We start from the raw sequence: 24,176 nt of genomic DNA, 5'->3' as shown, positions 1-24,176 counted from the left end.
TTTGAGTAACACAAAGAATGACTGTGAAAACAAAGCGGCAATAAAACTCCAAAAGTGACTCTTTCTCAAAGATGTAAGCTCCAAGTCATTTTACATAACCAACAAATTGACCATAACAGCAGGAACAGCTTCATGGTTCACAGAAATGACTTCACTTGTCCTTTCGCTGTGATTGGTCAGTTGATGTGGCTAAACTAAAGGTCAATTGCAGGGCGAGGAAGAACCCAAGACTACACAAGATATTAGTGACCTCTGTAAAGCTAGGCTGCCAAAGACTGAATGGTAACAGACTTAATTTGAGATTCTAGCATTTCGACAGTCACAACAACCACATCACGACACAAAAGTTCCCTTTTTATGCAGTTGCTGTATTAGAAAGACCCCTACAAGGCCATTTTTTAGGGAGGCATGAGTCTGCACTATTATGTTGATAAGGATAATAAGTTAATTGCATAGATTCAGACATTGGACATGATTTGCAAAGTTTGGACGGAGGATGTAGAGAATATTGACACAGTACCAGCTGTGAAGAGCTTACTAAAAACTGCTTATTGCCTTTAATTCAAAACTGAATATCTGGATGAGGTACGTTTGATCTGAACATCTAAAGTTTAAGGCTACATTTACACTTTGTTCCCAGCAGTACTGTTGACGAAATAGCTTGGTCTTTGCCTACATGTATCCAAGATGTGTTTTTACATGTTTTATGGGTTTTCTCAGGAGTGTATCGTAACATCTAGGAATGCTCTACTATGAATTACAAGGTTACTGATTAGCTGCCATTAATGGCAGTGAATGAGATAGTAGAGAATATTATGTCAATGCTCGTATTTTATGTAAAAACACTCATTTTGATGCAAAAGGTCGCTTGGTGACTTTGCTGCCTACAAAAAAAAATAATTAACAAACGTTTTGTGAATGGCCCTATATAAAGGTCTTGTACTGACAATAACTCAAGGGCTCCGACCCGCTCAACTCTGTCTGGGCAATGAATTCTCAAAGCTCTGCGGCGTCTGACTGTTTTGTCCGCAAAAAACCTTGGAAGAACGTGATGGACCCAAAGGGAATGTATCAGCACCCGTGATAAACTGGACAGAAATGTACCTCACATTTGATCCCTAGTAACTACAAGAGACGACAGCAACTTGAATATGGATGGAAAAAAAGGCCCACTGTGATACAATTAGGGCAATCTGGTTGATCCAGCTGAAAGGAACATAGTGTAAATCTAGCCTCAACAACAAGGAATTGATTGCAGATCAGGCAAGGTTATGTGAAGTTTGTAACAGACACAACTGAAACACTTAAAAAAATATTAATAGCCTCTTTGACATTGAATGAACAGATTGACACAGAAAGTCAAATAAAACAAAGTGGGCCAACGTACCAAAAAGATAGGAACGTCTTTTTGATGCACACGACACACTAACAAAAATAAAATCACTGTTTCTTTGAAAAACTTGAATCTAAAAAGCATCACAAATGAATATAATAGAAAACATTTAAATAATACAAAAGGAGAAAGAAAACAATAACAGAGTCCCAGAAAAATGCCAGTAGGAAAAGTATTCAAACTGCCAGAAAAGAAATTGAAGCTCTTTACACTTGATCTCCATATTTAGTTTGGCTGAAAACAAGTGAAAGACACTTGTTGGACATCAGCCCCTTTCTGAAGAAAGAATCTGGGTTTTAAAAAAATGCGCTAGTTGTAATGTGCAAGCAGAACAGTAAAAGAAGAGAGGCATTATTATCAACATCATCACTAAATGGGGTCTTCTATGTACAGGTAGGAGAAAAAAAGATATTCACTGGAATGATTTGAGTCAATGTTGCTCTTCTTTCTGAAATCAAGCACCGTGTTCACAGGAATTGGTTGATTGTCTAAAGCGTTGTCAAGATGGTTGCATCTGGAAATGACTGGAGAGCAACACTGACCAAAGATTGCGAGTGAGCTGTTTGTCACATGACTCAAGTTGCATTTTTTTTCAGTTTTTTTTTTAAACTTTGTGTTTTTCAAACATGAAGGGCACAACAAGCCTGAATCACACAGAAAAAAACAAAACTATTTACAACAAATTGAAAAGTAAAAAAAACAATGAAAAGTTAAAAACAAAACAGATTTGCTTGAAATGCACAATATCAAAACAAGTTGCCTCATTCTGTCGAAGCGCTTCGCAGCCTGACACCCGCCACCTCTGCCAGACTGGAGTAAAAGTGTTGTTTGGGAAAGAAAATGGTCCTTTCCGTGTAACAGTCCATGCTCTTCAAGAAAAAAAAATCAGACAACACAACGATGGCTGTTAGAGAAGAACACAAATGAAGGACTAAGTACACATGAGCAACAATTCCAACTCACTTTTGTTTTCACTTGTTATGTTGGTAGGAGTAGCTTGTGTGTTCAGTGGGCGTCTCTATTGCAACAGGCTGTTGGACGGCACTTTCCTGAGACGGAGGCGGTGGAGATGAGCCCGAGATACATTGAAATACAACATGTGCTTTACCTCAACGGAGATGTTGGTGGGAGGCACTTGGGTGTACTGGGGAACGTACGCCCCCTGCATAGATGCGTTTGCAGGCATGTACTGAAAAGGAATTGTGATTCTACGTCATAAAACAGAATGGCTTCAGTGTGAACCATTATCCCACTAGCGTGGACTACTACCGTGCCGCTGCTGCCCAACGAGAGGTGGCTGAGCTGCTGCGCTAGGGGACCCATCATGGACGTAGGTTGGATGGACATGGTGTGGTCCATCCCTGGTGTCAGGACGGCTCCCTATTAGGCCATAAAAATGGTCGTTGAGCTGACCAATAATGCCAAAAACAAGCGAAAGAACCAGGAAAAATACTCACTGTGGGTGGCATGATGTAGGACTGGTGGTGGATCCAGGAAGGATTATGTACCTAGCAAAGAAGTACACTGGAGATGAATTGACCTTTTAAATGGGAGCGGATTCCCATTAACTTGTGTGTACCTGATAGGTGGATAAAGGGGAATGCATGTAAGGAGAAAGGGAAGTCGGCCCAATCATCCGACTAGGACCGATGCTGTAAGGAGAGGAGTAGAAACTAAAGAGAGGAGAGGGTTTGCAGTCAGCATAAAATTGAGCCATTCCCACTTGAGTGTTTCCAAACACAGTTGCACACTGACCCGTTTTGTAAGGCTGTGCTAGGGTCATACGTAAGGGTCATTCCACCCTACAAGGAAAAAAAAATAGACAAAATAAGGGAGATGAAAGATTCACTTCAGATACTTTCTAAATTATGCATTAATGTACACTATTACCTTGGCAATCTTTCGCCCACCTCTATTATTTGCTTTATAGTGTTACACATAACCTTGTGTCATCCGTGGGATTCACATTAGAAAAATAAACTCACTGTCTCTCCATCTCTGGTCCAGCTTCGTCCGTTTTGCAGATATTTTCCTTGACTCTGACGCTTCTTCTGGCCTCCATCCGCAAATTTACATAACAAAGGCTCTGGTGGAACTAGAAAGTGGAGAAAGTTTTATTAGAAAAGTAAATACGGATATGCACTTATATAAATTGTACAATGAGCTCCGATATACATCGTAAAAAAAAGCAACTGCCCCCTCAACACTAAATATAATTGAGTCACCTGAGACCCCAGGTGGAGTCTTGATATATTTTCCATTGAAATGCTGGATGATAGCCTCACATTTCTCTGTAGACTCCATCCTGCAAAATGAATACGTCAATTTTCATGGATAATAAGAGAAATGATAATGAAACATTGATTCTCTTGTGCGCCTACACTTATAGGCAAAATATATTTTGGCAAATTACCATCGACAACCTATCTGGGATAGTGGTTCCCAATCTTTAAAGAACAATTATTTGTATTAAAAGAAAAGAAAAACATCTCTACGTACTGATGGTGTTTTCATGTGTTCATTTTGTCACACTGATTTTAAACAAAATACCAAGCTTGTTGTTTTTGAATTTTTTTCCCGGCATTATTCCAAGTTTGTACCTTGCAAAACCCACTCCTCGGCTGATTCCGTTGACGTCCCGGAGGATGCGGGTAGAAATGGCCTGGCTAAAGGGTTTCAGCATGTTCTCCAACTCCAGCTCGTCCATGGAGAGCGGCAGGTTGGAAATGTACAAATTGGTGGGGTCCTGCTCTTGTTGCTGCATGCAGAGGTAATATGAGGAGTTAGACAGGGTGCTAGAATCAACGCCTTGAGAGAAATACTGTTTCGACGTTGGCTTGCAGACCAATTGAAAATGTTCCGCTCTGGATCTCACTAGTACATCTGACAAATATTACAATTGTCCAATTTGTCAAAAACCTCCATCTGTACATTCCCAACTCTGTATGAATCCATGCAGTAGGCATCTTTACTTCTTAATCACAGATATGCTTTGTTTAAAATTGAAATAATAAGAAAATCAAGCATCTATGCTTTACAACAGAGTAAAACAATATCATAAAAGTAAGCACGTGTTTGTATCCCTAAAAGCACAATGCGTATTCATTATCTCCGGCTGTAGATGGGATTAAATCTTGTAAACGTTGTGTGAATTAATTTCCATTCCATTAGGAATGCGTGCGTGACAGCTGTGACCTGCAGTGAAGGTGAGCCCACGCTCCTCCTCCTTCTTTCACGACCATGACAGCGAACGCCGCTGTGGCTTTCAAGCGCCGATGAGTCCGAGAGTAATCTGACGCAAACATAAGCCTGCTTGTAAACCCACCGTGAAGGGAGTGAGTGAAAATCAAGTTATTTTTTTGAGCGGAAAAGAAGCCGTATGAATGTCAGTGATCCAGCTTAACCACAGATCGGCTTTTGCTGGGGCGTGGGTGCGGTGTGTGTATGTGACAGACTGTTATAATCTGTTTGGGCCAAGGCCATTGAAATATCAGTGTGGTTCTCCACCTCTCGTCCTCTGAGTGTGTGTTTGTGCCTGTGTGTGTTGACGGCTGGGCCCTGCTGACTGGGGAGCTGCTCAGACACTGAGTCAGATGCCACCAGGGAGAACAGACAGCGCCTTTGTACAGGGAAACACTTCCCATAGCGCTGCCACCACTGCAAAGCATGACACACACACACACATGCATATGCACGCGCCTCATACACAATTGTACCTGTGTGTGTTCAGGGACGGCTGTTTGTCCGCCCAAGTATTCTGCTGTGCATTAATAGCCATAAATAGAGTCGCAGAAGCACACGCCCACGGACCTCGACGCAAACACGCGCACATAAGTGGTGGCTTAATTGGCTTTTTGTTGTGCGCAGCCAGGCTCGTAAATGACGAAGCGAAAAACAGGGAAGCGCCTGACCGACAAATGTTTTGGGACACTACTTATGCCTTAAGAGATATGCACTCAATATGTAACATAAAAAACTAAGGAGACGCATATTGAAAATTAAAGCAAATGCACAAGATTGGATGGATTTGGTGGTCAAGAACATGCTCAAATGCTCTTCCAAGTGATTGGGCAAACATTCTCGCAGAGTGATAGCTCCAATTTTGTTTGTTTTTTCGCTTTTTTTTTATGTGATGCGGTCACATGGCCTAATAATTGCAAAGAGTTGCTGTTCTTAAAACGAATACACTGAATTTCTACAGCTATACTTGACTACAGAAGCGTATTCAAGAAGAAAAAGTGCGCTTGTGAGCTCATTCACTGTCGTCGTTAGCGATAGACGTCAAAACCATTACAATTGGGTTGCCTTAAGTTGACTGATCGTGTTTTATTGCCGTTGACATCCGATCAATTTTGAATGTTAGGGGATTGCGGCGAATATTTGATCAATCTAGTACGTTATTTTACAAAACAACTATTAAAGAGCTGCAATTGGCTTGCAACCAGTTCACGGTGTGCCAAGGAAAGGGAGGGAGTTGGGATAGGCTCCAGTTCCATACCCATAAAGGATGAAGATGAATGAATTATTAGAGAGGGTAAAAATACTACTTCATTTTCTGAACCCCTTATCTTTTCTAGGATCGCAGGGGGTGCCGGAGCCTATCCTTACTATCTATGGGCACCAGGTGGGGATACCCTGAATCGGTGGCCAGCCAATCGCAGAGCACAAGGAGACAGACAACCATCCATGCGCACAATCATACCAATAACAATGTGAAATATCTTAAATTGCGCAATATTTTAGAATTTACCTTGCCTGGACGTGACTTTTTATATTACTTATTTATGTTTTTACTGAGAAACACGCACTTAGTGGAGTAGCACCACTAATTTCGTTATACGCAGCTGTTGTATAGCATATTAAAAAAATCGATCCTTTTTGCATTGGAACCCGATAATTCACTTTTATATTCCGGTCTGTTAGCAATCCGCTTCCAGAGTCGAACAGATGGCATGTATTAATGAGAATTTTTGACCCGGAAGTCATACCTTGGCCATCTGAGCTTGCACGCCCACCCCCTTGAGCGCTGTAACTGCCTTTTGAGCCGACGATGGATTGTCAAAGTCAACAAAGCCGTAGCCTGTGAAAACACAATAAGATACAGAACTAGCGATATCCCAATCACAGATTTTTGGACCCGAGTCACCTGATTTTGAATATCTGCTGATAATGACTTCAAATCTATGTGAAACTATTTTAAAAGTAACTTTACAGCATGTAACAATATTTCTGAAATGTACAGACGTAAAGTACAATGAATAGTAAATAACTGATATTTGCATTACTTTTTCACTCGATTCCGATCTTCTGAAAATGACATAACCGCTCAGATTTCCAATCACAGGATTGGTTCGGTGACATCTTTATATACAACTGTATTTAGTATTCAGTATTCACATGCCACTACATGGCATATACCAATGATTTATAGTCATGAGTAGCGGGAATGTGACTCTGCAGAGGACTAGCAATATATTATGAATATATAGGGAACCCTAACAGGGAACGCTCATATGCAATATAAGTTATTAAAGATACCACGTTGTTCCTGTATAATGTTTTCATATTTTAGTCTTTGCCTGGATGACCTCTGTGTAATGTGCAGATTGCTCACGTTTGCTCTGGTGTCTCTCGTGTGTATGCTTCCATAAATAACAGGTAGAGCAAATAGTTTGCCTCTTAGCTTGTAAAAATACTAGAATGACTGTTGATATTTTGGGCGAAGTCACTCAATGACTAGTTATTATAATTTGCTATAGATTTTTTTTTTTAAACCACTGATCCATTTTCACCTTTGCACTTGTTGGTCGTCTTGTCCAGTATCGCCTTCGTGGACACAATTTTCCCATAGCTGGAAAAGCAGGGAGCATGATTTCATTCAGTCATATACAGTATTCGCATTGTAAATGTGTCACCAGTGCAGTATGTTTCAGGGCATGCGCATGCAGTGTAATATGATCCGTCTCTCCTGGGCTGTGCTGCGCAATGCTGGCCCTCGGCCACATTCTCATTCCGCTCAGCACCCTTACTTGAGCCAGCACCACAGCCTCAACTCGTACCAGTCTACACTGTATCTCTACCACAATTTACATCCACTCAATATAAATTGGAGATTGAATTGTAGTCACTTGTTTATGGCAGATGACAGGCTATTCATGTGTGTCAATAAGAAATTCTTCACTTAAATTCAGGGGTTGGCTAAGTGCCCATCTGTATTATTCATTTGACCTCCGGTGAAGCATGACTATTTCATGCCTTTTTTTTAAACTGCACAAGCCATTCCTGGCAACTTCACTCACAACAATGTCTTCTTACATCTTCATAAAGCCGTGCAATTACAGTTGAGCACTTCACATTCCAACGAGTATTTGTGATAGGCGCTTTTCACACTCAAAGCCAAGCTGACTGACTTGCACTCGGCATGTTGCCGAGTGAAAAAAAGGCGGCAGGAGACTCAGCCATGTGTGAGGGTATCCAGAGATGAGCCCGATGACCATCCACGGTCAACAACCAGTCATGGAGCAGAGCCACAGTGCAGCACCCTGGGATCCTACTGCAGGCCAGCCCCCATCCACTCCTCTCATCAAGTGGGGGAGGGGAGCTTTACTCAAATTGTACGCTAAAACTAAAACCATTTCTAAACATCTCTATGCTTTTGCACACCACACAAGCCGGCATAATAATGAGTATATTCCTTCCCGCAAATGTTATTGGAAACATAACCCTTTTTGAAGCCCAGTCAATGAAAGGAGAATGCCTGGGCCCTAATGTGGTGTGCTTAAAGGCAAATTTCATGCAGTGATTTTATCAGGCTGTGTAAAGAGCAGAAATATGAGAACCACCCCCGCAAAAGAGAACACCACCTGACCCACAAAGTGAACCCACTTCACTCCAACTCCTCTGATTCTCTCCGTCCACACACCGCTACAACCCCCTTTGCGCCGTTGCCCTGTTTGTCTTTCCCTTTCCCCTGGGCTCGCCGTTTCCTGTCGGGCTGGGCCGCCTCATGTGAGCCATATCTTCCAGACAGCTGTAAACTAGCAGGCCTCCCCCTTCCCTCTCTTACAAACTCCAGCTCTCCCCTTTTCTCTCACTCTTCTCCTCTGTCACTTTTCCTCTGCTCTGCTGGTTCTCATCACCAGGCTCCAGTCCTCAATTAGGCTCGCATGGATCATTCATCCCTGCCATACTTGTTTTAATGAGTTCCACTGGAGCTCTAACAAACATGTCCAATTGATTGGTTTACACCGCTGTTTGATATCAGGGCACTTTTTAAAGACTCCCAGAACACTCTATGGCATTTAAGACAGGCAGGGCAGAGCAGGAGAGACGGTATCATACAACTCATGTAAGATGAAATTGAACAAGAAATCATTATGTCGAGCGAGTCTCCAGTTGTCGGAAAAAAATCATGCACAGCTGCTACTAAGTGAGAGCCAAAATTACGGGAACAAACTTTTCCACGCCGGAAATGACTGCAACTGTGTCTTTCACCATGTATACTTATTTCACCTTGAATTTGATTTTTTCTTTCCATACAGCTGCCTTGAGCCAATTGCTCTCCATCTACGTAGCCGTCACTCTGTTCGTGGCTCCTCTAATTTGCTTCACGCATGCCCAAAGAGAGATTTATTGGGTGCACATTTATAGTCAGGCATAATAGCTGATTGGGTGACTTACGGCTGACAGAGTTTGACCAGATCGTGGTCTGTGGTTCCGGGATGGAGGCCCCGAATGTACAGGTTGGTTTTGCTTAGCTGCTCGCCACCGTTATTGCTGCTGTTGCTGCCGTTGATGATGGTGCCGCTGTTGCTGTTCGGGCTTGGAGGAGCCATCTGATGACTGGCGGGTGAAACATACGTCTGCTGGAAAAGACAGTTAGGCTTTAATTCAAGGCTCTTTGTTTGTGCACTTGACAACTTCCCATTTAGTGAATATAAGACGATATATTGTCAAATGTTGCTGGGAAACCATCTTATATTCATTAAAAAGTACTGTCTTTCCATCCAGTGCAAGGAAACCAATGTGACCCGATGGTGGTAAGATATTAGAGGGGGTATGAAAGCCTCTGGGACCTTACATTTGAACAAACACCACCATGGATGTTATGTGAGGTTTGAAAATAGTGAAAATTCAAGCCTCAGTCTGTGCACTGAGAAACAGTCATTCATGTACAAAGTACATAGCATTTTCCTTATCCTGTACACACCCATCTATGCATGTTTGAGCCAGCAGCATAGCTCAACATGCTGAACGGAAGGTTTTTTTCCTCCAAAAAGACTGTCCCTTCAAACATTTATCATATATTCAGAAAAATATTTCTAAATTGACTAAAGCTCTTGCTTTATCAACCCACTAAAGTCTAATCCTTCCAAAATTTATTTGCTGCACCCAGAAACTGTAAGAGCAGAATGGCTGGTATAACTGTGGAATAGGAGTCTTGCTGCACACATCCCTGCAAGAAGGGGTGACATCCACTTCACGAATAAGAGGAGCCATATATTTTATTTGTGATAAAGCTTCCACAGTTGACTGACTCAAACCTGTGTATCAAGAGACACTTTCTTGTGAGAGTGGTAGCTGTTTTGTTTTTTTCATTATGACAACAATTTCGAAGAAGTTTCAATACAAACTACCTGCTATGAATTAAGTATTGTTGGGAGAGAGGTTTTTAGCATTTACATTGACTGGTGACTACTCTGGGAAGTAACCGTTTTTTGCTTGGTCAGCTGACATAAACTCCAGCTTTCCATAACCATAAATAGGATAAAAGCCATTGAAAATTGAAAGATGGGATGTGTTAATTTTTTTAGGAAACAAACTGCTGTGTACGTGCACTTTTTTGATGGAGGGACACAAATTCAATATACACAGAATCACCTGAAATAAAAAAAAAGATGGCTCAAGTCATTCACATCTCCTGTTTCTGTTCTTCCAGACCTTTAGTAGTGAAATATCTAAACACTGCTGTAGTGAATGGCCTTCGTTGCTTCTGGCCAAGTGTATGAGTCAGGGGGATGAGGAACCGTTTGATTAGTCAGGGTGAGCAGGCATGGCCTGGGAACAATGGTACGGCTTGTTTGACACCATACGGACCAGCATCTTGTTAAGAGAGCGAACTCTTGACAGACAGAGGGGCTAATTCTGAATCTCTATTTGTGGCTGCCACAGAATTCAATATATGACTTATTTTGGTTTGAATTGAAATGACCAAAACATGTCTTTCTTCAAATATTTGTAAATATGTCCCTTGTAAAGTATATAACCACAGTTCCTGAAGGGGATAATATCTCTCTGCACGTCATAATTATTCAAATCAAACTGGGATGTTTTAATTCTAGGGCGGCCCGGTGGATGAGTGGTTACCGCGTCGGCCTCACAGTGGGGGACCTGGGTTAAAATCCAGGTCTGTCCACCTGTGTGGAGTTTGCATGTTCTCCCCGGGCCTGTGTGGGTTTTCTCCGGGTACTCTGGTTTCCTACCACATTCCGAAGACATGGTTGGTAGGCTGATTGGACACTCTAAATTGCCCCTAGGTGTGAGTGTGCATGGTTGTCCGTCTCCTTGTGCCTTGCGATCGGCTGGCCAACGATTCAGGGTGTCCCCCGTCTCTGGCCCAAAGTCAGCTGGGATAGGCTCCAGCACCCCCCGCAACCCGAATGAGGATAAAGCAGTTCAGAAAATGAGATGAGATGAGATGTTTTAATTCTATTAACATTTTTTTGGGGGGGGTCTCTAAATGATGACTGAATGAATATAAACTTTTTACTGTTTAACAACACTTCCCAAACCTGATATGTTTAAGACATCAACCCCTGTATTTTGATCTCCACTTCCTAAATAAATTTGTGTTTTTCAAAGCTTTTTACATTTTGCCCTTTTTTTTGACAAGCCTGTGGAAATTCATTCATTTTCTTAGCCGCTTTCTCCTCTCTAGGGTCGCGGGGGGTGATGCAGTCTATCCCAGCTGACCAGAGGCAGGGGACACCCGGTGTCGGTGGCCAGCCGATCGCAGGGCACAGCCTGTGGAAATCTCAAAGCTAAATCAACAGTGTCCTCACATCTAATCTCTCTCTTCTTTGGCATCAATGCAATACTGTTTGGTTAACCACAATCACAGCTCCTTCCTGTGCTTTCTCTCGCCTTTAGATAGATTATCAGGATGGATGCACCTGCGTGCCCGATGAGATGCAATCTGATGCCCGGCAAGTGAGGCCTGTCTAATAGGGATCGGAGCTTGTTAGCGCTAAAGTGGTAATCCCTCTCATGTGCTTTCCAGTCAGAAGGTAGTGTCTCATTAATAGTGCTCCTTGTGAGAAAAGGACATCAGCGAGTTGCATCCAAACCCACTTCCCATCGATCTCAGGGGTCAGACCTGTTCCATGTAAGGTGGAATCGAAGGGGTACTTTGTATAAGTAGAAAACAAGACATTGTTAGCATAGTAACTCAAAAACGTGTTTTATATTTTGGAATGGATTTTTGAACATGCAGGCATTACTATTCGCTGGCCGAGAAAGTTAAGGAAAATTGCATATTCAAAACGCTTCGCAAGAGGAATTAAAAAATAACTACTACATGAATGCCAATTGCTACATCATGAACGTGTGACATGTTAAAAATGCAGGGTATAACAAACGCAAATGAACGACAACAGAGCAGAACAATATAATTGAAGTACACATGAAAACAACGATGACAAAGGAAGCAGACTATTGCAAGAGACATGAAAGACATCATTGCCAATTGCGACAACACGAATGCAAAATGACTACAACGGGAGTAGAGATGAAGACGCACATATTCCTACTCATACTAACATCAGTCAGCTCAGATAGATAACTACTTACTACTTCTACTAAGGTAGAAAATGAGCAGCATTCAATGAATGGGAAATATGACCGGTTATGTACAAATAAATGATTGCTTCTGAGTTTTTTAGGCTTCTTAGCATCCATGGCCAATGAAACGTATAGAAAAACCTAAATTTAAAAAGGTGAAACTGATGCTCTTCTACCATCTCAGAGAAGAAATCCCACACAGCAGATTTGTTAGCCAAGGAGTTTGATTTATAGCACCTAAAAAGCCGACGATGTTGAAATCATCCGTGAATACCTGTTCAGATCCGATTTTGTGGCCAAATCCAAGAATAGTGATTATGTGATATTTAAAAAAAATAGCCCCAATGATCACCAATATTCAGTATCAGATTGGGATAACACCATTTCTTACTCCCTGAAGCTGCTCTCTCTACATACAGCATATTGTAATCTCAGAGCATTACTTACAAACCAGTACAATCCACAAACGTTTGTTTCTCTTCCTTACCTGCGGGTAGGTTTTGTGGGTGAGCATATTGGTTTTAAGATTAGGGTTCGAGCTGTGAATAGTAAATTCCTGCGAGCCTTTTCAGCAAATACAAGAGACCTCTCTATGCACACACAACACACGTTCAGATGCCATCTAATGTGATAAAGAGCCAGTCGTGCCATTTCCATAACATTTAAGGTTTTATGCAGGGAGTAGTTGCAAAGGAACTAAAACGACAGTCGAGGATTTTGACATCCAAGTCAGGAGCCTGATCCTATATGATAATAATATCATATAATGATAATATGGAGCCACCCAATGATGCCCTGGTTCTTCCGTCTGACTTTGGTGCGATCAGTCTGGTTTTGGTTCCCACTCGGTCGCAATGTGATTGCGAGCATGAGTGGTTGTCCTTCTCTGTGTGCCCTACGGCTGACTGGCAACCAGTCTAGGGTGGATTGCCTTCCGCCCAAAGTCATCTGGGTTAGGCTCCAGCAACCCCCGCAACCCTTACGAGGAGGCACGGTACAGAAGATGAATGAATGATAATATGGTGTCACTCAGTAAAGGAGTTGTGTCAAAAGATAGAAAAACTCATTTTAAATATCGCAAATGCAACAAATAATTCATCAATAGAATATATTCTTGAAAATAAAAGAATATAACAATTCTGTGCTTATTCTATGCACTTTCTCCTATGTCGATTCATTGTTTTTTGAAAAAAATTCTGAACTGTCGAGGGGGTATTAATTGCACCATGTTTCCTTTCATGTAATCAAAAGAGATCAACAATTCCCTAACAGCTCAAGTATGATAATCTACAACAAGGGACGGAAACATGTATTCATTTCAGTTATACAGCACAGCTGAAAAAAAATCATCAATGGCAACCTACACACTCTCGAGGACTTACATCCAGCAAAAACTAGGACAAGCATGGGAAAAGAATTCTTGGAGTGCCCCACATCCAGGCGACCACCTTTTCCAACTCCTTCACTCAGGTAGGCGCTATCACGCTTTGCACAAAAAAAATAGCAATCACACCAACAACAGTTAACTCTCACCATTATTTTTTTAAACAATACACCTGCCCATTTTTTTAACGCCTCTCTGTTCTGACTTTCATTCATTCATTTTCTGAATTGCTCATCCCCACAAGAGTTGCGGGGGTGCTGGAGGCGTTCCCAGCCAGCTGTGGGCAGCAGGCGGGGGGCACCCTGAATTGGTTGCCAGCCAATCGCAGAGCACAATATGATGTACAACCTTTCATGCTCACACTCATACCAAGGGAAAATTCTGCTCCAGAAGTACTATCATATTCACTGCTACAGTCATAATATCTGCACATGTACATTATACAGCAACTATTTTTCAGTATTCCATATTACTGCAACTTTATACTGTGTTGCTCAGCATTTAATACTAGCCTCCCTTTTAATTGCATAACAACTGCCCCAGTCGCATCATTGCCGCTATACCACAGAACAGTAATACCTTGACATACGAGGAATTTGAGATACAAGTAAAATTCCGAACAAAAGACCAATACAAAGAGGCATACAATTGTGGAGTGGAAAAAACATGACAGAATTTGCAAAAGACTTGAATCTCAGGGAGCTATTCACCTTTCAGTAGGACAGAAACCTTAAACATAAAGCCTGGGTTACTGTACACTGAAGTGGTTTAAAGCAAAACATATTCATTTGTTATGGTCAAGTCAAAGCTCAGACCTAAATCCAATTAGAAACCTGTAGCAAAATCGGAAAATTGCCTTTCACGAATCCTCTCCATCTAATCTGATTTATCTTGGTTTGTAAAAAGGAATAGGAACAAATTTAAGTCTCTCGCAAGGCTGGTACAGATATACTTCAAAAGACTTGAAGCTCTAATTGCAGCAAAAGTTGGTTCTACAAAATATTGACTCAGGTTGGCCAAATACTTTTGCACAACACACTTTCCATATTTTTTATTTGTAAAAAAAAGAAAAAAAGATAAAGAATAAATAATTTACTTTCTAATCCAAAATTGTATTCCTCTTTGTGTTGCTACTTCACATTCATTCACTCATTTTCCGAACCGGTTATCCTCACAAGGGTTCCGGGGGGTGCTAGAGAATATTCCAGCTAACTATGGGCACCAGGCCGGGGACGCCTTGAATCAGGAGCCAGTCAATCGCAGGTCACGAGGAGACGGGCAACCATTCAGGCTCACGCCCATATCTAGGGGCAATTTAGAGTGTCCAACCAGCCTACCATGCATGGAAGTTGGAATGTGGTCGGAAACCAGAGTACCCAGAGAAAAGCCACCCAACCCTGGGAGAACATGCAAATCTGGCAGGTATTTTTTAACATACAATTCTAATTTTCAATGCAAATATATTGTACTTAAAATGTAATGAAATGTCACGAAATCTGCTTTAAACGAATGGTGAAACATTTCTGAAGCCCTCTACTTCAATAATATTTAATGTAGGAAAAATGAAGACTTGAACATCTTACCGGGTTTGTAAAGAAAATCCTAAAAGGCGCAGTAGAGAAGCTCAGAGCTCAAGTGACTTAATCTTTTGATAAGCCGTTTTTGCAAAATCCCAAGCAAAAAAATATCAACGAGGCTCCTTGTTGTCTCGTATTTAAGTACGATTCATAAACAAAACAGCAGAGACATGGACATTTCCTAAACAATCTTTTAAACAGTCTTCTAGCATCCTGATGAGACTATTAACAACAAGGTCAGAGGAATGATCACATTCTCTTTATGTGAACTAGAGTGCAGAGGAAATCGAGGTATGGGAACGACACAGGGAGTGTATTGGGGGTGGGGTGGGGGGGGGGGGGTCGCGTTAATAGAAAGCAGAGGAAAAGGGGGAGAAATCTTTTAATCCTGCTCTGGTCTCCGCCCTCCCCTCCGAGTCAAAGACACAAACCAGGAGTTAGCACTTGAAGCTGGATTTACAAAGCCTGCCTCTGTGCGACTTTGGCCCTCCGACAATACAAAATGTGTCCAAATAAAGTGCTGCACGTCTTCTTTCATGTTTTCAGAAGCTCTCCTGAAGTAAGCATGTTGTCTGAATGGAGGATTCCAGGAATTCCAGGCTATTAAATGTGTGCAATCTGAATCCCAGCCAGCCGTGAGGCAGGGGTGGGAATAACACCGGGAAGCTATAGGGAGGTGTTTGATTTCAGCATTGTCCAAGCCTTATTATGGACTGTGGAGAATATATGCACATATTCAGCCAGGGCTATATGTTTCAAGCTCAATTTCTCAGTGTGATATTTTAGTTTAATAACCTGTCATTACATAAAGTGCTTTCAAATCCTTGCAATCCGTTGTTCCGAGAGCGGTCAAGTCCTAGAATGAACATATAGTAGCTTTGAAAATGGATGACACTGTCAATTTGTGAAACATGCATTTAAGCAATTCACTTTACACTTGTACAGCTACAGTGTGACCTTGTTCCATCTTGTTTTAGAAGTTAGATTTAGTGTAATCAAACGTAAAGTGGAACTTTTATTTTCTCTAGCACTTATTATTCGGGGTATTGACTCGGTGGGGTGTGCCACTAGGCAAGTAACAAAAAAAAAACTTTAAAACCTAGCCTACAATTTAATGAAAACATCACTCAAGTGTACAGACATAAGTATGAACTAGAAATAGGGGTTGAAATTGCTCCTCACGAGATTGTTAGGATGAGCGCTGTTGTTATTCTTGTGCGCAGTAAAGGAAGAGACGGGCAAGAACAAGCCAACACGGTCAAAGCAACTATACAAAATAACTCCAATGTTAGTTTCGGACCAGACCGTGTATAATCAAACACTAAAATACGGAACGCAAAGCCAACCGGCGAGTCGCGTGTGGTTCACTTCTCTCAAGGACACTGCAGCTTCCGCGGCCCCGAAGTGGCGCCCAGCACGGAACAAGATGACTGGCGATGATTTACCAGGAGCAGAAAGCGAACGAGGGGAGCAAAGTTTACCTTCTTGATGTTTTTTCCCGGGTAGCCGTTGTGCGCGTTGACTCCGCCGGTCCTAGGCGGCACGGAGAGCAGCATTTTTGACGCGGCGCCTTGTCCGGTGGAGCGGGGAGCCGAGAGCAGCCAGGCAGCTGACGTCAGCCGGGGAAAAGTGAGCCAGGAGCGGCGCTGCTGATTGCGGATTGCTCCCCCCTTATTTCCCGGCTCTCGGACGCTCTCCCAGTCCACGCTCGACGTAGTACACGGCTGGGCTAGCTCTCGCAATGGGGCGTGCGCAGGACGCCATCCCTCCCCCATAAATATATAAAAGGCCAATATATATACTCAACTGTATATGGGCCATTTCAAGAATCGAAGGGCATATTCTGCCCAATTTCAAATAATAATATTTTAATGATACATATTTTGTGGGAAAATATATGATTTTTTTTTTTTAAAGGCTGAAGTCCTGTCAATTCACTGCTCACGTTGCTGTCGTTGTGGGTGTGTACACTGTCATTAAAAAATGAAAGTTATACATGGACGGATAGAATAAACGAGATCTTCTATTCTATTTTATTCCGATTTCCGTTTTTGTTTGGTTTTGTTTTTTGTATTAATTCTAAGTACGGCGTTCGCCAGTAGAGGGCGTACACGCTCTTCAGGCTCAGGTAGCACACTAGTTTTAATAATTCACCATTGTATTTTTATTCAGTATTTTTGCAAACAAGTCCAACAATAAATTGCAAACACGTTAATAAAAATCAAATTAAAGAAACTAATATTAATGAAAAAAGAAGCAAATACACTACTACATTATGTCCCCATTAATACTGCATTAAAATTTTTTTAAAATGGGAGGTTTGACACTGTGAATGCTCAACATTCAGTATCATTGATGGCACTAGATTTTCAATACATTTTAACTTGGGAGGCCTGCAACAAATGGTCGATGGATTGGAGTCTAGCAATTTCAATGGCATATTCATTCATTCTTTTTTACATACCACTTATCCTGACTAGCATCGCAGGGAGCTGGAGCTTATCCCAGTCAACAACGGGCAGTAGATGCGGTACATTCGGAATCAGCCAATCACAGGGCACGAGGAGATGAACAACCATGCATGCACACACTCATACCCAGGGACATAATTTTGAGTGATCAATGAGACTAGCACGCATATTTTTGACATGTTGAGGAAACCCGGAGTACCTGGAGAAAACCCAACCAGGCACGGGGTGAACAGGCGCACTCCACACAGAAAGGCCGTAACTTGCTGGCCATCGAACCCTCGATCTCAAAACTGAGAGGTGGACATAGTAACCACAATCCCACGGTGCAACCAAATCTAAAATCTGATCCTTAAAAAAATTAAAAAATAAATAAAAGCCACTATTTTTTAGCATGTTTGCTTCATATGCTTGCACACAGTAAAGGCCCTGGGAAGATTACAGTACATTGGTATGGCAACACAAATAAACCAAAATCTGATTAGATTTACAGACTACCATACACTGTTGTAAACTGATCAGCCAAGCAAAAGTCTATGTAATGAGGATATTAGACTGCTGAAAATTAATCTAGGAAATTGAATTGAAGTCGTAAATTTAGGCCAATGCATTGATAATGAATCTAACATGGCAACCCCTGTCAGGCCTGACTACACACCACTGACCTTTTGGGGGTATGTTGATGAGTGGAACTGCCTCACAATTCGAATGCTTTGAATAAGCGCACCCAGCTCCATACGAAAGCTGAGTTAAGCTAAAATGCATGGAGTTTAGAAACAGAAGTCACAGGTGATTTCAGAATATTTGGACATTTTTGTTTGTCTGTGCTGGGGAACAACTAATTTACTCCTTTTTAAAAGTGGAAAAAATCCAAAAAGACCAAATCAGTGGTTCTTTACAGACCAAACATGTACATAATTGGGTTTACTCCTTACTTTGTATGTTGAAAAACTCAAGCGCTAGCTCTACATTTAGTTTCCACTCTGTGTGGGGTGACACAAATGAGGAAATATCCTCACCCAGAAAATGGCTTGAGTGCTGTAAAACTGCTAAATCTATACAGATACGTACATGTATCCGCTGCATACAATTAAGTGTCTCAAAGTGTTGCCTGCTTAAAATCCACATCTGGTCACAACCTGTTGTTTGTCCCACTGCATTCTCAAACATTCCACATCAAGGTCACTCAAGGTAAGCCTTCAATGTACATTCAGGTGGTGCAATGGCATAAAAATGTCCTTTTTGAATATGGAAAGCATAATTATGCTCTGAGTTTCTTGGCATGGATGAGCAAATGAAATGCAAATGAGGTGGAAAACATCACACTTTATGATCGTGGAGGAATATAGTGTTGCCTCTAAATGTGGCCTTGACAGCAGGCCACATACACAATTGCTGTGCAGCAAAGTCATGAGTGGAAAACATAGAATAATCATTGGCAAAACCATAAATCCTTACAGAGTCTCTGGTGTTGGAGTTCTTTGAATTTTAACATTGTCCAAACAGAAGATAAGGGCTGTTTTAGCGCTTATTTCCAATATATTTACTGCTTAACCATTGAAAAAATAAATTCAATAAAATAACTAATCCAATCTGTTGTAACAGTTACTTATTTCCACACTTTGGTACAATAATGTAAATCAACAGATTAAATTAACATTAAAAGAAGGTCGTACAAACTTAAGATGCCCGGCAACTGAATTCTCTGACCCTTTTGCCTCGTCTTGCATACCAAGACTGATAAGCCCTCAAGTAAGTAAACATATGCAACTGTTCACTCAACCATCTCGCGTGTTCTTTCCCACCACATATTTGCATAATGTATCCAAAGCACTCTGATCCTCAGTTGTGTGTTGAAGAAGACAAGCATACCAACATGTGCGAGTGGAGATCTACATGCACAGGGGATTTTCATCCAGGTTTCATCATGACTGTTTAGTCAAAAAGATGGGCGAGTCTAAGCAGAATTGATCGTCGTTCTCGATTGCCTTTGTCACACTAACGCGGCACAATGCCGAAAAAATGAATGCAATTTTTGCAGTAAAACAATATTATTCCACAAGGAGGTTATTAATAGAAGAGCATCAACACTTTTTTGACATTTAAACATGAAGTAATTCAGACTTCTTTACTCCCCTCCTAGTTTCAATTTATGCTATGTGCTGAGATGAGCATTGGGCCAGATGGGCTCAAGGACACTTTGGGGAGGGGCTCACAGTCGGCAGAATTTTTGAGCCCACCAACACCACACAGGATAGCGGTGTCCTCCAGGTGGTACGAGAATCAGTTTACAGTACAATAATGTGTAAAGGTCAGAGGCCAGCAGTGTCCTTTGAGTTTTAATTCTCGTTTCATGGCCGTCATGTCTTAAAAAACAAATTAATATTGACTCATCATCTGAGCGTTTGTTCTGCACTGTAAAACGAAACAAAAAAACCTAACAAACTCAAACGTTAATTAAATGGTAAAGTACTGGCAACTGTAGAATTTTACCATAAAAACAGTATATAGCACTTTGGTAGATGTCAATTTTAAATTTTTTTAAAACTAAAAATTGTGGTAGAAAAAAATGGTACTAATGCTTGAAAAATAATTAGGTGATCAAAACGGAACTAGTGTTGATGATGGTAACATCACTGCATTCCTTTTCTTATTTTCACCCCTCTCAAACTGGGATTCGGACTTACAGGCCATGTTCTCCAGTCAAGTGCACTGACCACTGAGACACTGAGACACTGAATACTGGTTAGAATACAGGATGGGTGTGCATGTTAAGAAAATAAAGGAGATTGCTGGAAGATGAAACTAGACTGCGGTATTGAACTCAGTTGTCAATTTGCTTGACTGCTACAGTGACACCACCAGTGGTTGTGGGTTCAAACTACTGTTGACCTAAAAAAAAGATACATGGCATTAGGAGACTGGTTACCCACAGAAACTTTTTTTACAATCAATTTCTATTTAACAAATATGATTTGTTATTTTATGATAGTTTGTTATTATTAGTATAAAAGTAAACCTCTAAAGTTTTCTTAAATAGCACATTTGACAACTATAACTGCCAGTATATTTTTGTACATTTAAGGGTCTTTTTGGTGTTGTTTTTCTTTTTTTTTTATTACTTTATGGTCAAACAGTGTCAGCACCTGAATGCATCTACTGGCATCTACCGATCCAGAATGCTGGGAAAATGTAGAAAGATTATGGGGACTTGTGTCTGGGGGAGGGTTGCGGAGGTGGGCTGGGAGGGTGATGGCGGTGGGGGGTGATCTGGAGAACACAGGCTGCTGGTACATGCTCGGCATTCCTCAGGTGTTGTCAGCATAGCTTGCTCGGTAATTGCCTGGCTGTGAAAACACGCAAACTGAATGGTGGGAGGGGGACCCAAGGCGGGTGGTAGTCAATATATAATTAGATTTGGGCATAATGTGAAGCAGATTGATTCTTTTTTATAGGTTGGAGTATGCTAGGGCAGTATCTGTTGAGTAATGACACAAATAACTGCATGTGGTGCAACTCCAGATGCAGAATCTGGCTGAAAGTCAGGAGTTTGATCTATACTGCAATCCATCCAAGATTGGGGAGCTCTGGTAACGACCAGAGCCGAGGCAAAAGACCCAGTGTACTGGTTTGGTACCCTTCATTGAATTAGTCATCTTCGCAGCAAAGATTTCGGTTGATTTGCATCATAAATAGCGTTCGCTGGCTCAGATGCCATCGCCTTTATCTTTGACGCCACAATTGCAAAAGAAGAAGTAGCAGGTTCTTCCTGTGTGGGTACCCCCTCCCCCTTCCGTGCCTGGCTTAAAGATGGGGGATTGAGTGCAGATGTGGCTGGAGAGAGGCCAGTCCCTCTGCCCTGGGAGAACATGTGGTCTGGGAGTATTTACGCTGGCGCTCTTTCAAGTTGTCTCCCAAACAGCATGCTGGCGTCAGCCTCTACATGACAAAAAGGGCACTCTCAGGGTGCGGTGACACCAGCAATTGTTGATTCACGGTGTTGTCCCGACAACAACAATGTCAACAAAATGTCTGTGACCTGAGGTGACCCCTAAAAGTGTCATCATTATCATGTGTTGCTATATCACCAGAGCTATTCTTGTGTCATTTGGATCAAATATTCTACACTTTCTTTTTTTTAACCTCACAGATTCCTTGCATATTTGACATTCTTCATTATTATAAGTCCAAAGGAAACAAAATAGCTTAAAAGATGTGTTTGCTTTCAAACTTTTGGTATGGAGCCCCGATACTTTTGGTCTTAAATACTCGTGTTTTTTTGTTGTCCGTCATTAAAATGCTAGTGAGAATTTAAACACAATCTGACAAAAAGTGACCTCTCATTAACACCAAAGGTCGTTTCATGCTATACTAGAAAAACACACACGCACGTGCACACGCGCACACACACACACACACGCGCGTACGCGCACTCGCACACGCACACACACACGCACACACACATCATCATCAATTGTTTTGTAAATGAAATGCAGAATCAAAACAACCAGCATAAAAACAAACAATCCCAAAAGATTTCATTTTGTGTTTTTTTGTTTAAAATGAACACACTTATTCAAGTCGCTCACTCGTGTAAGGATTCAGCGCCCCCTGCTGATTCAAATGACTGAACAACAAAAACTTCCCATTATGGTGCGACAATGTATAGTGTATTTGTACACCTTGTATTAAAGTAAAACCCAAATGCGTTGCAGTTGACTTCTGGTGTAGAGCCAGTTTCTTAATATATTTACTCAAGTGATCATTTTCCAACTCTTAATCTTGTCGAAGACCTGCATTTGGGTAGACTTATAAAAATCTAAAGGACAAGCAAATAAATGAGACAATACTTTATAAAGCTCGAATGCCCGTATTGAACGATTTAGGGCAGCCGATTCATTGAACTACTTTCAAAAGAAACGAAACATTGCACCGACCAACAAACAAATCATCGAATCAAAAAAATGCCCATGATGATAACATTATTAAATAAAAACATACTCTTTCCTCAGATACGGGGCATTATATCATATTTATTATTATTACTCTTGCCAGCACAATTACTCGTCCAATTTCTTTTGACAATTTCATACAATTCATTATACTTACCGCTAGAGGGCACCATTTGACACGAAAAGCATTGATTCAATCATTGAGACTTCACCCGGCGGAGGACATTCTCTTTTCGCTTTTGAATTAGTCTTGCAATTTATTGGACCTTTACACTTAAGATTTAAACAGCCACTCAGTTCGGATAATTCACACGTCAGCTTGGACGTGACAGTCCCACCTTGACGGTGGGCTACAAAACGCCTGAAATCGGAGAAAGGGGAGGTGTGTTGGCGCATGCGCAGAGTCCCTGCTGCCGCTCACTTCTCTCGCTTTTTGTGTGGAATCAAGAAGGTGACGTCACGGGCTCGTCCCCGGTGCTCCGAGTTAGACATTTAGCATCCACTCGTGCGGTTTGCACGTTTGAGGAGACACTTGCAGCTGCGGGGACGGCGTGTGTCCTTTAATTGAGGGAATTGGCGTTTTACCTCTCAATCGCTTTGCGGAATCCTGCGTTTGCGGAGCCGGCGTGCTCGCGTGTTGGCGCGAGGGGGAGCAGGGGGTTGCGGGGGCATGGTGGTGAGGAGCCACACTGTGCATCATGCTCCAATGCTGAGCGCCCTTTTCCAGTATTTGCAGTATTTCTTCTACATGACAGTGCTGCTGCAGTGCTTCGTCTAGACTCAGTGGTGTCTCCTGCTCTTTATTCCTTCCCCCGAGGAAGAAAAAGAAGAGGCGTGCTGGCTGAGGCTGGCCGAGGGTGTAAAACTCAAACCAACGCGCCCGGATCTTCTCAGCCGGGGTTCGGATGAGGTGCTCGATCGGACGACTTTGGGCTTAGAGATCCGGCTAAGTCTCGCACCCCGATCCCTCCCTCGAACGCTGCTCATTTCCCCAGTAACAGTGCCGCTGGGGGGCATTGCTTAGGAGATGGCGATGAGCTGGCTTTATTTGGGATTTCTACTCAGCCTGGGGGTCATCTCTCCTAACGGTGCGGCCGAAGGTAAGACGCCCGCCCGCCTGTTGGCTCCTTCAGCATTGAAGTAAAACACTCAATTGAGATCACATACTGAGGCACCCCCAGTCTAAACGCAGGCCTGTACAGAACACACACATACTCGCACAAAGCCACAACAACACGGCTGCGATCATTTCATTCATCACTGAAAGTGGCGCACAAAGCAGGCATTTGGCCTAGATCGGATTTTACTTAAGGGCCTACCTTGCGATCCAAATCACAACGTCAGGTCATTGACCGTTTAACAATGAGTCATCAAACCGACAGGTAATGGAAGACAACCGACATGTCATCCTCGTGTGCGCTTTGTCAATGTAATCCTTTATAGAGCAAGTGATTATTTAAAGAAAAAAAACAAACCTTAACCCCATCAAGATCTGGCCTCCACACATGTGGACATCAAATGTTGGGTCATGTAGGATACAATATTTAATTTGGTATGCAATTG

General features: G+C 41.9%; 2 protein-coding genes and 1 long non-coding RNA gene across 4 annotated transcripts in view; 1 reads left to right on the top strand and 2 right to left on the bottom strand.

Moving 5' to 3' along the window:
• Positions 1–526: 526 nt before the first annotated feature.
• LOC144071880 (RNA-binding motif, single-stranded-interacting protein 2-like) lies at positions 527–16,946 on the bottom strand. The gene is made up of 14 exons (XM_077597358.1): positions 16,675–16,946; positions 9,074–9,258; positions 7,186–7,244; positions 6,382–6,473; positions 3,994–4,151; positions 3,619–3,698; positions 3,379–3,488; positions 3,149–3,195; positions 2,973–3,066; positions 2,851–2,901; positions 2,663–2,773; positions 2,502–2,582; positions 2,357–2,442; positions 527–2,262 (listed from the first exon to the last, which is right to left on the bottom strand). The coding sequence occupies exons 1-13, from the start codon at positions 16,747–16,749 to the stop codon at positions 2,365–2,367; spliced, it is 1,221 nt and encodes a 406-aa protein (XP_077453484.1). The 5' UTR covers positions 16,750–16,946; the 3' UTR covers positions 527–2,262; positions 2,357–2,364.
• Positions 16,947–17,481: 535 nt separating this feature from the next.
• LOC144071891 (uncharacterized) lies at positions 17,482–24,066 on the bottom strand. Its single transcript, XR_013299768.1, has 3 exons — positions 22,771–24,066; positions 20,808–21,008; positions 17,482–20,553 (listed from the first exon to the last, which is right to left on the bottom strand). It is a non-coding gene; the product is annotated as an uncharacterized LOC144071891 (long non-coding RNA).
• The window catches only part of LOC144071820 (low-density lipoprotein receptor-related protein 1-like), a 75,067-nt gene continuing 73,967 nt past the window's right edge, over positions 23,077–24,176 (top strand). Inside the window, exon 1 of one of the 2 annotated variants that reach the window (XM_077597249.1) lies at positions 23,077–23,713. In XM_077597249.1, coding sequence (XP_077453375.1) covers positions 23,641–23,713 — 73 coding nt within the window. In that variant the 5' untranslated portion in view covers positions 23,077–23,640. The remainder of the gene's footprint in view (positions 23,714–24,176) is intronic. The other variant, XM_077597257.1, reaches the window with a different exon arrangement.

Source organism: Stigmatopora argus, chromosome 1, assembly GCF_051989625.1.
Source record: "Stigmatopora argus isolate UIUO_Sarg chromosome 1, RoL_Sarg_1.0, whole genome shotgun sequence".
Lineage (NCBI taxonomy): Eukaryota > Metazoa > Chordata > Actinopteri > Syngnathiformes > Syngnathidae > Stigmatopora > Stigmatopora argus.
Note: the sequence above shows the minus strand (reverse complement) of the source record. Positions and strands in the feature narration are given on the sequence as shown.

Bases quoted from the DNA above. Each gene is read 5' to 3' on its own strand.
- LOC144071880 (XM_077597358.1), bottom strand. From the start codon at position 16,749: ATGCTGCTCTCCGTGCCGCCTAGGACCGGCGGAGTCAACGCGCACAAC. The intron at 4,152-6,381 runs GTATGACTTCCG...CTCTGCATGCAG, and splicing joins TGCAAGCTCAGATGGCCAAG to CAACAAGAGCAGGACCCCAC. The intron at 3,489-3,618 runs GTGACTCAATTA...TCCACTTTCTAG, and splicing joins GACTCCACCTGGGGTCTCAG to TTCCACCAGAGCCTTTGTTA.